The 13,866-nt window shown below is 39.2% G+C and overlaps 1 protein-coding gene across 3 annotated transcripts in view; it reads right to left on the reverse strand.

Annotated features, from left to right (window-relative positions):
- The window catches only part of Ptchd4 (patched domain containing 4), a 189,554-nt gene that overhangs the window by 126,517 nt on the left and 49,171 nt on the right, over positions 1-13,866 (reverse strand). For all 3 annotated transcript variants that reach the window (XM_036168404.1, XM_036168405.1, XM_036168403.1), the window contains one exon: positions 1,495-1,975. In XM_036168404.1, the coding sequence (XP_036024297.1) occupies positions 1,495-1,975 (481 nt within the window). The remainder of the gene's footprint in view (positions 1-1,494; positions 1,976-13,866) is intronic.

Here is a 13,866-nt window from a genome sequence, read left to right on the forward strand (position 1 = left end):
TGTGATTCTTAGAAATTTTGTGTTAATTTTCAAGTCAAGAAAAGACTGGAATGTTTAGAAAAAATAAAATATATAAATGATTCAGTCTTAGACTCATATTTATCACTGGAGGCATTATATTTTACATGTTTTTTCGGAAAGGGTATTTTTATTAGCTAATGAATATGCATTTGTGATGATAGGGAAAATCCCAAAGACTCAATTTCATGAAGCCAAGGGCTGTTTCTTATCATTGTGGAATTCACTGCCCTTTCATAAAATGTAACCCACTAACACTTGTATCTATTTGTTGAGTGTTTACTTTCAACTAGTATCTTTCATTACACTCTCTCAAAATAAAAAGCAATCATTTGAAGAGCTTCCATTAGTATTCTATGAAAGAAGTGGATGCTTAAGTTAGATTCCCAGTATAGACATCTGACCTCAGCTTGTACAATTTGTGTGCCCTTCATTCATTTACAAATATGCTTGTGAAGGTAAAAAGAAATAGGTGCTTGGCCCACTTAAAGAGCTTTCTGCACACATACCTGCATATTTAACATTTAATAATGAAACTCATTTACAACTGACTTTAAGCTAGTACATCAAAAGTCGTTCTTCACAGCATAAGAATCTCTTGGTCGTGCCAAGTCACCAGGTCACTACCTGGAGGTTCAGTTTCTGAATCGTTACACACACAATTATACCACCTAGAACAGAACCTTTCGAAGACCACAGATATAACCACCATCTCCCCTTTATCCACAAGACACATCTGTCCTGTTACTGAGTCCTCACTCATGTTTTATTCCCAGAACAAATCCGTACACGTATACCACATACATGCATGCACACATGCAACCTTTTTATTCTTAGGAATCATTTATGTTTGGCTGGGAGAAAATTCATAATCTTAATTAAGGATGATTACTAATTTATTTTCTCCAGAGATAAACACATAAACTGGATAATATATCTAAGTGGCATCAGACAGGTTTTTTTTTTTTTTTAATATTTACTCAGGTAATAGAATAGAGTAGGTTCTGTGTAAAACTACCAAATGAGTTGGAGTTCCTGTTAGAAGATCTTTGAGATTAAGATGCATTAGTTGTTCTTAGACTTTTCATTTGTCACTATTATTAACAATTATGATACTATCATTGAGGATAACTATGATTAGGGCCACAAAATTCTGTTGGAAACAAGCATCAGCTCTCCTTAGTTTAAAGTCAGATACTTCTAACCTACCAGCTCTGAAGAAACTGAGTAAAGAATTGCCATATTGTGTAATTTAAAGACTTCTGAAATCATCAGATTAAAGGGAAGGATGGTTTGATTATTGCATAATGTCCTTTGAAGGCCTCAACAAAGTCAGACAAACTCTAAGGAAAAATTTACACAACCACACAGACACACCCAAGCAAAACTACAACAGATTTCCACCTGAGAAGTCAAGAAAGTACTACCTTGCCCCAAACCAGCCAGACTCCGATTACCACAAGGATGGATAGTTACCCATGGCGAAGAAAGGGATTCCCAGCAGGGTGGAGTTGTACTTCCCATCAGTGATGAAGAAGATTCCGGCGGCAGTGGCAATGGAAATGCATACCGTGAGCACCCCCAGGAGGCCAAGGAAGGGCTTACTGCGCAAGCAGTCCTTCATGGAGCTGGACAGGGTGGCCGTGGTCAGGATCAACACAAGGCTCACCAGGACCTTGCTTCTGGCCAGGATGCTGGTCTTATGAAAGTCTCTCCAGAGGCTAAAAGATGCCAGAGAGTACAGTTGGAGGTCTTGGTGCTCCTCCTGGAGCTTCCTCATAAGCTTACAGAACTCATTCTCCCACTTCTCCCCTATGAGGTCTTGAGTGGCAGAACCATAGGTCTGGAGGTAGTAGGTGATTTGAATGGCTCTGGCTGACTTGACCCGCTGGTCTTTGCTGTTTGGCACTTCTGCTACCCCGCCCAGCTGGTGTCCAATAAAACTGTTCCTCCCATCCTTGAAAACAGAAAGAGGGGAGACTTCAGTTACCAGAAGGATGCACATTCCAAGGAACAGTTTCTTATTCTAAGTGAAGAAGCACAAGAAAGGCAAAGAGAGGTACTGGTGATTGTGGAATTGATGTGGGTGGAGAGGAGAGTCAGGATTTTATTCTTAACCTTTTGGTGCTGTGTGGGAAACCCTGTGGGACTAACAAGAATAAAGACATTGGAGATGGTGTCACAAAAGCTACACCAGACTTGCTTCTGTAGCAATCTAGTCACATTCCTTAAGAGCAGATCAAGTTTATGATTTATGTTTAGCTGTAAGTAGAACATGGCATGAGGCTCACCCTGGACCATGCTAAAGACATGGAGTATATTTTCCTTCAATGAGATACACCTTTCCTCCCAGAATTCCTGGCCCCAGCTCTATCCTGGTGAGCCCCCATGAAGTTCCACTGGTCTACAACCCTCCTGTGGTGTGAGTCAGTCTGCCTCTTCCTTTCAGACATTGGCCAGAACGTAAATAAGCCTTTCCCCCCTGATACTTTGGGTTTTCTTACTTTCTCTAAAGCCTCCTTCCCTGCCATATATCTAGCCAATGTGCTAGCTTCATTGACATTTTTTTCTTCTGTCTTTCTTCTTGTCTCCTCTATCAGTTTCGGATATTTAGTTTGCCCTGGGTGTTTTCCTTTTAAATTGTAAGAAAAATCATCTTTGAGCTTCAAAACTTAAAAAATAACATCCTGTATATAAATATGTTAAACTTTCCAGAATCGATATTGGCACCAACATGAAGACAAGAACAGTCTTACTTCCTTACATTAGTGAGGTTAAAATGCACAGTTGAGAATAGGATAAGCACCTTTCTAAAAGCTAGTGTGATATTGAAACAACTTTCACATGTGATACCAGCACTTGCTGGGTCTATACAATCTTCCTCCCAACACCCAAATCTTTCTCAAACTTATCTTCTGCTATAAATAAATTCCCAAAGAAGCTGAGAAGATTCTCAGGTTGTGTCACCGAATGGTGTCCTAGCTTCCATGTTGGACTTGAGGAAGTGTGGACAAGATCATCGTCCTAGGAATTGGGTAAACAAAGCAGTCATTCCTCCTTAAAGCACACTTAGATGGACATAGAGTTGCCAGTTATTCTCATCCAATGCGGATGCTCCCTGACAGCCATCATGAAATTTTAATCTAATTGGAAATTTTATTTTTGTCACAGTTGTCCCCACACTTTAATGGTAATGGTTCATAGAACATTGAGCTCAACAGCAGGCTTCAGGATGATTTATAGGCTTGAAAATACACATTGATATCGGGTGAAATGTAGGCACAAAAGGAAATTTATGTTCCAGGTAGTTTGTATGTGAATGGAGTCAGGGAAGATAGTCTCACAAAGGTATAACAGAGTTGATTCTTAGCAAGGAACAGTTCTCTCTAGAGACCAGTAAGCAAGGGCAGCAGAACACTGACCTCTGTGCTGACCATAGGTGTTTACATAGAACTACTAGGCATCTAGCTAGCACTTGAGATAATTATCCTGGATTTGTTGAATCCAGACACCAAAATGTGAGGCACTTATTTGCATTTTGCTTTTAACATGCACAAAAGTAACCCTAATGTTTCAGCATGTATTGCAAACACAAAAAGTTGGAGATATTTAGAGAATGCAAGTTCAACTTGGAGAATGATCAAACATTGAACAATACACAGTCATTCTGTATGCCTCCATGTGAAATGGTTACAACCAACTTAAGAAACCAGACCGCTGGGGAAAGGTGGCACATGCCTTTAATCCCAGAACTTGGGAGGCAGAGGCAGGTGAATCTCTGTGAGTTCGAGGCTAGTCTGATTTACAGAGCTAGTCCCAGGACAGCCAGGTCTATGAAGAGAAACCCTGTCTTGAAAACTACAAAAAAAGAAAGAAAGAAGGAAAGGAAGAAAGGAAGGAAGGAAGGAAGGAAGGAAGGAAGGAAGGAAGGAAGGAAGCCAAACTTGACCAAAACTTGACCAAACCCAAATGAACAAGTTATTTCTTGACAACAGTTTGATTGTGGGTTCTCCCTTGGTGATCAACTGATGCCATGGGGTCTTTGTAATCTTACTATTTCTTTTCTTTATAAAAACTCAACTGGGGCTGGAGAGATGGCTCAGTGGTTAAAAGCCCTGGCTGCTCTTCCAGAACCCAGAAGGTAGCATATGACCATCTGTAACTCCAGTTCCAGGAGATCTGACTCTTCTTCTTGTCTCCAGGGGCACATGACACTCACTTGGTGCACAGAACTACATGCAGGCAAAACACCTACATGCATAAAATTTAAAAAAAAAAGTAAAAAAAAAATCAAACTGAAAGTTTGGCTGTAAGTTTCCTTGTTTAAACCCATTGATTGGATCTTGCAAAGAGGGTTGGCAAGCTTGGAGGAAAGAGACGTGAATCATACCTAAGAACTGAGTGATTGTGGATATAGTTTGTGTTTGTTCACTGTACCCAAATTGCTCACTTATTTGGTGTATTTTTACATAAAAATTGACATAATGTTTTGGTTTAATTTTCTTTCCATTCTATGGCTTTGAAATTCTGTCTTTATTTAAATGTGTGTGTCTGATTATCTGAGAAAGCCATATCCCCATATCCTCAAAGTTCTGTTTCTTTTTAAGAATTTCTTGCTTTGTCTTAGCTCATTTCCATCATTAAAAAGACCTCTGGGAAACTTTAGCAGCAGTGCAGAGAGTTATGTGTCCCTCAGGTCTCACTTGGAGATCATAGTAGACAAGGAAGGCCCTGACTGTATGTCTGGACAAAAGTCAAAATTTTAAAGATGTATAGCTTTTTAAATAGTCAAGTTTTATTGAGTTTGACCAGCTGCCAACCTTCCTTTTGAAATTGCCTAATTTTCACTTTTTAATAAAAATGCCTTATAAGAGATGCACCTTTGGTATATCTTCTTTTGTTATATTTAAGTAATAAGAATGAATTACTGGTCCATGTTTAAAGCTATGCACCTGTACAATATAAATGAGGTGTGTTGATATCCTGGATCAAGACTCCATTAGATGATTACAACATGTATATGCAGTTGACTCAGCTAACATACCCACTACAGTCTTTAGAAACCCAATCATACACATTACGGGCATGAGACCCTTCTACTTTTGGGTAAGAGTAGCAAAGAGTTCCTCTTCTCAAGGTAATCAATCATTACATACTTCTAAGTAGGAGAAACTAAGAATGAATGCAGCAAACATTCTATGTCTTGTGGAGAACTTCCTTGGAGTCACCGTACACTCAGTCAGGTCAATGCAATGAAGGTGATGTGACTTGAGTTGCACCGTGGAACTCATTCTAATCAGGGGAAATTTCTATGTAGTTCATTGCCTGTGTCTTCTTCAGTTGTCTTAACTTAAGAGGAGGAGATACGAGTATATGAAGTAATGAATATAGGCTATAGAAGTAAGTTTTCAGTTCTCCTATTCTATGAAAGAAAACTACCTATACAAAGAGTTTGAAGAGACCTGAATGTCAGAAATGCTGTTCATCCTAGTCATAGGTAGAACTTTTATTTGTTAGGTGAGTAAACCTAGATGTTTAGAAAACGCATAACTGTTAGTTCCTACTCAGATCTTCTGACACCAACTCCAATCCTTTCTAGACCTTCATGGTGCTAAAGCAGAGAAACCACTTTGACTCATGTATCAAAACTTTATTTTACCTGTGGATTCCCCTTTCCAATTTCTCTCTTTTTAATCTAAGGCAGCCTGTCAGATGAAGTATTGCCTGTAATTTGACTCAATCTCTTCATTTCTCATAGCAAAGTATTCACAAATTTTGAAATTTCTACGAACATAGGAGTCTAATGTTACCATAAAGGTATGTGTTATTATTTTTTTTAATGGCAGGATGGTAGCATGCTGACTTCAGTGTTGCTTTATTTCAGTGCTGGACTGAGCACAGTTGTTATGTCAACAACACAAGATGACTTCAGTCTCCGCTTGGATCATGGTCTGATTCTGCTGTTCCCCATGTACTCTCTATGTCATAGGCAGAACCTACTCAGTCAATTGGAAATGAGAGAGACCACATCATCTCTGCAACTGATCCTTCCACGGGTTTGTGCTTACACTAGGCCTGTCACAGGAGCCCTTTATTAGGCCTGCAGAGCAATGATGCATGGCCACAGCTTGAGATGTCTTTTGACCCCACCTGCTGTTCTCCTGCCTCATTTGCCCCTTCTTCTCCTCCCGGTTTCTCTTCCTCCTTGAGCACATCAAGTTAATTTCCACCTCCAGGTCTGTGTCTGGTGTACCCTTTGCTTTGAATATTTCCCCATTTTCTTCTTAAATCCAAGACCACTTCCTGCTATGGATGTCTTAGCTTTAAACAACAACAACAACAACAACAACCTATTTAAATCATAATCTAAACTGGACACCCTGTTTTGCGAAGTCAGGCCTTTGCATTGCCCTATTTTATGAGCTTCCTGCTAATGATATCTACCTGAGAAAATTATATATAGTCATTTAATTACTCCTTTTCTGTCCCTTCAGTTAGAGTACACACTAGCTGAGAGCCATGACCTTTCTGGGTTTGCTTACTGAGAACTTCCCTGGAGCCTTAAACAAGCCCATTCTCTGCATAGCATTTGCTAACTGAGTGAACTCACCTTTAGGTGTAAATCACTAACCACATTATATTTTAGAGAGAGTTTTTGCCAACACTGGGTAATTTGAAATGTTCTCCTCTTTTCAATCTCTTCAGTTTCTTGTGTCATTTCCCCAGCCACGTATTACTTACTGTTCAGCATTCACTATCATCTAGCACTTGCAGGATAGTAAGTCACTACCGGTGACAGCAGACAGGGGCCTCAGTGAGTGCAAGACAGCCAGAGAAGAAGCATTTGCATGCAATAGGGCCTGAAGGCAAAGGATACAGGATGTTCAAAGAACCAAAGGAGTGATAAGATGTGAGGTTGGGGAGGAAATAGTGCTCCTTCAGCATTGCCTTCTTCTTCTTCTTCTTCTTCTTCTTCTTCTTCTTCTTCTTCTTCTTCTTCTTCTTCTTCTTCTTTTCTTGGTAATTGTTTATTTAGCTTACTACTTCACAAATAAGCATATTTATGTGGGTTTCCTTCTACTTCTGTTCTTACATCTTTTTTTTTTTAATTCTGAGAAACTTATTTGCAATGTCAAATTGAAAGCAACAAAAAATTCACATATTTCAATATAGTTCTACGCAATATATATTCAGTACATTACAGGTCTTTCTAGACTAAAGAAAATAGACAGGAATCAGGTCATGTCTCCTTTCATAACATAGACCTGATAGATCAAGAACAGAAAGGGAGAACGAGGAATAACAGACCATGATAAATGAAGACCACATGAGAACAGGAATAGGCAGAGTGCTGGAGAGGTCCCCAGAAATCCACAATGATACATCCTCTGTAGACTGCTGGCAATGGCCGAGAGAAACTCTGATCTGACCTAGTCTGGTGATCAGATGGCCAAACACCCTAACAGTCATGCTGGAACTCTCATCCAATAACTGATGGAAGTAGATGCAGAGATCCTCAGCCAGGCCCCAGGTGGAGCACCAGGTGTCCAATTGTTGAGAAAGAGGAGGGACTGTAACAGCACTGCCTTCTTAAGGGAAAAGGTTTGTAGTTCAGTATCAAAGCATGGGTGAGTTTATTCAGGAGAAAGTTTCATGCTTTTTTTAATTCTTACACTCACGAACTATGGCTAAAGATTTGGGGGGGTCAGGATGACTCTGAAGCAAATCATTCAGCTAGGAAACCCTGCAGGATTTCAGACTCTGGATGCAGCATAAGAAAAATGCCAGCCACGGCAGTCTCTGGTAGGTAAATTGTTGCAAGGACAATCAATAAAATCACAGGTCACAATGCTGTCTCACAGTCATAAAGCATTGCATCACAGTCTCTGTCCAGTAACAGTGATGCAGGAGAAATATCCCTGGATCCTCTAGATAGCACTGAAGGCTACTACTCTGAAACCTTCAAATTACTTCCAGCCAATCCACACCTCTACAGTGGAGGGGGAATTAAACTCAGAGTAAAGATCAGAGAATACGTTCTCACAGAGACAGGAGAATGTAGAGATATTCATGCTGTAGACAACCGTGCAAAGCATAAAAGCACTCAACAGTGCTTTGACATGGTAAGGAACCAAGCCAACTAGCTGCTTCTTTGGATGCTGGGTTAACATCCAATAGTTTTGTGGCTGTGAAACAATTGGTCAGTACAGCTCCTGGCCAAGGCAGTTGTAATACAGATTTCATTGATTTCCAAGGAGGTAGGTGCTACAAGGGTGTTATAAACTTTCAGATGGTCAACTGCCTTTTATTAATGAAAAGTAAGTTTTCCTGCATTCATACCAAGGAGCTCAAAATAGTTTAGAAAGAATAATCAGATTTTGTTTATTTTTATAAATAATATTTCTGTCATATTTCCTAACATATTTTTTGTTTCATTCCCCTTTGTAAAATGTAAATACAAAATAGGATTAAATGAAATAATCAATTATCTTGATTTTCCATCACAGGATTTCATATTTGGAAGGAATAAGCAAGTAATGAGAAAACAACTTCCTACAAGGTATTTGATTAAAGAATAATAAAAAAGTCATTTTCTAGATGAGGTCTTTAAAGCATTAAAATGCCCTTAAGAGAGAATAAATGTAATCCCTTTTGTCATATTTTAAGCTAAGAAAGTGCAGTATTTCAGATTGTTTTTCAGAGAGGAAGGTTAAAAAAAATAAACACAAGGTTTCCATGCTGCTGAAATAAAACAAAAATGTTAGCCTACCAGAATATAAAATAATTTTAACAGAGCATGTCAGCATTATCAGTGTACTGAACTGGTTGGAATGATTTAATCCAATTAACAAACTCAAAGATTTAGGATCCTGACCTGGATTTTATAGGCTGTTCCCCATTATTCTCTGAGGAAGGGTACTACTGAAGGGGCTTCAAGGCATCAGTGGGGCCAAAAGAGAGTAAGCAAGCACAAGCAAGGTGGCAGCTGCAGGAGCACAGTGATGGCTTCATTCATGTTGCTGGCTCCAGTGGTCTCATTCCTAACACAGCTGTGCATACTTGGGGATAATTGGTGAATGTATTTGAAAGAGAGGATGTGCAAAATAGTGGTTATATGAAAAGACTCGAGAGGCCACCTACGATGCTTAGGGTCCCTGCACCAAGCCTGACAAGGAGTATGGGTGTCTTAAGCTCATTGGGTATAATAAGATTTATTACTACTTAAAACAATTGAAGGCTCTACCTTGTGAGGTCATTTCTGTAGTCTATAAAATAAGAATTTTACGGTCTTGTGAAGGTCAGATATGTTAATATAAGGTATGATTAGTGCTCACATAGAGGTGGGGATTGTTCTTATTAATATGCAACACATGGGTATTTATATAATACTGTTTATTCGCTTAGTCATTTAATGTTATTCTCCACTTGCAAGCAGGTGTCTATGGGGTCAAGAATACAGGAACAGGACAAAGTCATAGGAATTTAATTCCTACTTCTGCTACAATAAGCAGGTGAAAAGGGTTGCTTCCTGTTTTGTCTTTTCTCCCAGTAAGGCAAAAAAGTTTGGCTTATATTATCTCTGAAGTTCAAAGGTACTCTTCATTAAATTATGTCCTGTTTTTTGTTTGGTTTGTTTCACTTTTGTTTGCTTGGATTTTGTTGTTGTTGTTGTTTTCAACTTGACAGAGCTAGTGTTATTTGGGAAGATGAATCTCAGTTGAGAAAAAGGCCACAATCAGATAGGCTTGGATGCAAATTTGTCGGACATTCTCTTGATATTGATTGATGTGGGAGGGTCCAGCTCACTGGGAGACAATGGCACTCCCCGGCTGGTGGTCCAGGGATTTATAAGAAAGCGGGCTGAACAAGCCAGTGAGCAGCACTCCTCCATGGCCTCTGCATCAGCTCCTGCCTCCAGTTCCTGCCTTGAATTCCACCGTGACTTCTCTTCATGATGGGCTACACCTGAAGCTGAAATAAACTTCTTCCCAAGTTCCTTTTGGCCATGGTGTTTATCACAGCAATAGAAACCAAATGATTCCTCAGTGGTGGAGATATCAGCTACTACAAGGCAAGCTAGATTCATCTGCTTTATTGTGATAAAATGGAAAGAAGAAGAATGGGAAATCAACATAACCTGCGCCCATTTCCATAGCAACAAGAAGTGTTATCACTTTCTAAATCTGGACAAAGTCACTTCTTTCTTTTCCCTTCAGTAATATCCAGAGAGATGCCTTAAATAACAACAAAAAGAAACTTGTTCCCTTTCTCTAAGATGTAGATGGTCAGTAACCCAAATGGAACTAATCAATTTCTTAGGTAAGTAAAGGTCTTTTACTCTTCAGATCCCTATCAAATCAGCTCTGCCATATTTCCTTAATACACAATAGCATACAGACATTGAATTTTTTCTGTTTATGATAACTGTTCCTATAAATTTATAAACTGAATGTAAACACAGTTATTACCTGTATTAAATGTGTATTATATTGGTGAGGGCAGAAGACATATATAGGAAGGATAAGGATCCCCCCCCCCAAAAAAAAGGTAGCAGTTCCATTTTTGTCCTGGGCCAAATGCTAAAGATGTGCTCAGTCCTGTCTTGCATGGAGAATGGAGGTGTCAGAAGACAGTTCTCTCTCTCTCTCTCTCTCTCTCTCTCTCTCTCTCTCTCTCTCTCTCTTGTGTGTGTGTGTGTGTGTGTGTGTGTGTGCAAATAATTGAACTTATAGTCTAAAATATGTTAGACAAGTGTACACCTGCTATATTCCCAACCCTATCTCTAATATTTTATCATTCTTTTCCTAAATATCACTACCTGCATGGGTCCATAAGTCAGTGTGTGATTAACATTCTAGTCTCGATGATAATACCTTCTGAGAACAGCTTTCAGATTTTCACAGTGGAAATGGGTAATACTTGTTTTCTAATTTCAACCCATCTCTTAAGTGATCTAAAAGACTCAACTTTTGAGGAACAAATGCTACAGTAGCTTTGATAGTGATATTAGGGTTCTGTTGAGCCCCACTGAGGAAAAAGCTATTGTCTTCTAATCAAATGAAAAAAAATCATGTCCTGGATGGAGACATGCTCCAAAGATTAAAACATAACATATTAGTGTCTCCCTCTCTTAACAGTTATTCCAGCTGGGACTGACAATTAGCTGGCCTTGAGAGAGATCACCCCTTGGAAAGTCTGATTCACCTAAGTCCATGCAAAGAAGATGGGAAGAATAGTTATCCCGTCAATGAGATAATGTGCTTCTCTTTTTCAGAATCCCCTCTCCTCACCTGGTACAGCCACTTGCAGAGACTCCACCATCAGCACTATGGTCTGCCAGCTTTTCTGTGTTATTTAGAAAAGCACAACGTTTTCTTTTGCTTTTCTCTATCTCATTTTCTTTTGGACATTGGCCAAGGCCTAAGAATGCTCTTGAGACACTCTGGGCTTTCAGAGTCTCTTTTCTCTAGAGGCTCCCTCTCCTTCTGCCACTCAATTCTGGCTTGTCTTGTCTGCTGTTCCATTACTAAATCTTCCTGTTTTCTCCCTCCCTCTTTCCATATCCCTCCTCATGGCAACTGCCAGATTTACATCTTCCCAGCCCTATTTTTTCATACTCTAAAATTTTTCCTTTAAATTCATTTCAAAAATCTTTATTTATGAGACTAGGAACCAAAGAGAAAAAACCCCACTCTTGCCATAATGATATAGAAATTAATATTTTGTTTCATTGTAGCTCATATTAGTGATCTTATCACCCACATCTCCACTAAAAACATTATTGTTTTTTTTCCCTCAGGTAAGTTGTTCACAAAGGAATCATAATGGCTACTCAAGGATGAGTATTTTACATCTATAAGTTTATCACTGTGATGCTGACCTGCTTTAAAGAAGCTCACTGACACCTAAATGAGCATGTGAGGAACACTCCAAGTCCCTGTGTCTAGTGATGCCCCCACCCTTTGGTAGAAGTATTGAAAGTCTCACCATTATACTCCCTTTTTTGGAGAAAGATTATTTCCCCTTATAAAGCTCTGTTTATAACCATAGGTCCTATAATGAATATGGTACTTAGGCTATCAGCTCCTGAGCTGAAAAATAGATCATATTGACAAATTACAGGGGAAAACTCAGAGTAGAGTTCAAACATTCTTTAAACAGGGAGAAGATAAGGTCCTGTTGTTGAAAATACTATGCACATTGGACATGTGATCTCGACTGCACCTTCCCTAAAAGACTGCTAAGGACTAACTTTTGCATTTCCAGAACTTTCCAAACAAGCTGACAAAAGAGGGAAGCAACCAATAGCTCTACCTAGCCTCTAAATCACAGTAATGACCAGTATGGCAAGATTTCCTTATGGCTCAGTAGTAGCACGAATATCTTGGTGGTAACTAACAACCGTCTAATTGGATTTAATTCCCCCTTAACAGGAAAGGAATCACACCTGGTACTAGAAACCTATCCAACTACCAAGGGCTAGTGAGTTCATGGGTCTTAGACCAGAACTTATAGTCTCACTTAACTAGACCAGCATAATTCCTAACTGTATTCTAACCCCTTCTCCTTAAACCCACAGATAAGTGCATCTCCCACCCCTCATCAAAGAAGCTTCTCTTTGCCAACAACAGAGACCATCAGAGAAACGCACAACTGGTCAAAACTCAGAGAACACTCGATCATCGGCTGTTCATCCCCAATCGATACATCTACAGCACAACTCCTACACCCAAGGCTTAGGGGACATCACAGAAGAGGGAAGCAGGAAGATGGTAAGTGTCAAAGGACCAGTAAGTCAGCTCTGAGGCTGTGTCTTTTAGAAATGACAGAGACTATTCACCCATGACACCTCAACAGTATGGCTGCCTGAATAAGACCTGAAAAAGGACAACACCAACAGATGTGCTAACGTGGAAGGGGGCAATCTCAAGGGACCCCCATCCTTAAACAAAGACCTACAGGCAATTAAGAAATTTTGAGGGTGAGATGTATTCTTCCCCAGGGATGAAGCCCCTAATTGGTTATCTATAACCAAGTGGTAAGCACTGACAATATACATATACAAGCAACCCACTAAATGGGTTTAGTAGCAATTATGTATCTATGTATGTATCAATTAAAGAAAAAGAGGCCATGAATTTGAAAGGATGTAAGGGGGCACATGGGAAGGGCTGGAGGAAGGACAGTGTTACAGTTATATTTTTTATAAAAAAAATGTTTAAATAAAAAATATCATCTAAGCAATGAAAAAGTTAGGAAAATCAGGAAAAAATCAAGCATTGCAGATATTTACATTAGACTTGAGTCTAATTAGACTAAGTGAACATATCTAGGTAGGTATCTAGATGTTTCACATGGGTGGAAACAAATAAAAAGGCAGACTCATTCATTTGTTCAAATAGTCAGTGGGCCCAAGATAGAGCACTGAATTGAATAGTACAATTACTTACTTTAGAGACTTCGTGGCTGTGGGATGAAATATAAGAGTGAGGGAGGAGTAATAAGTAGGTAGGGGTATCTATATCTATCTATCTATCTATCTATCTATCTATCTATCTATCTATCATCCCTCTATCATTTATATACCTATGTATCTGATACAGGTTAACATAAAGTACTAAGAGAACATTAAGAAGGAATTTTAGGAAGGCACTAGGAAGGCTTTTCAGAGGAGTAGCAATGAGATTTTTCCTGGCCTGTGTACATAGAAAACAACACTATGCATAAGGCCTCCAGAAAAGTGTAAGTACATTGTATTTCTGGAACATCCAGAATGGCTGGAATCTGCAATGTGAGGGTTGGGGTAACAATGAAATTGGAACAGACAGTGATTGCAATATAAAGAAC

Source organism: Onychomys torridus, chromosome 18 (genome assembly GCF_903995425.1).
Source record: "Onychomys torridus chromosome 18, mOncTor1.1, whole genome shotgun sequence".
In the NCBI taxonomy this organism is placed as follows: Eukaryota; Metazoa; Chordata; class Mammalia; order Rodentia; family Cricetidae; genus Onychomys; species Onychomys torridus.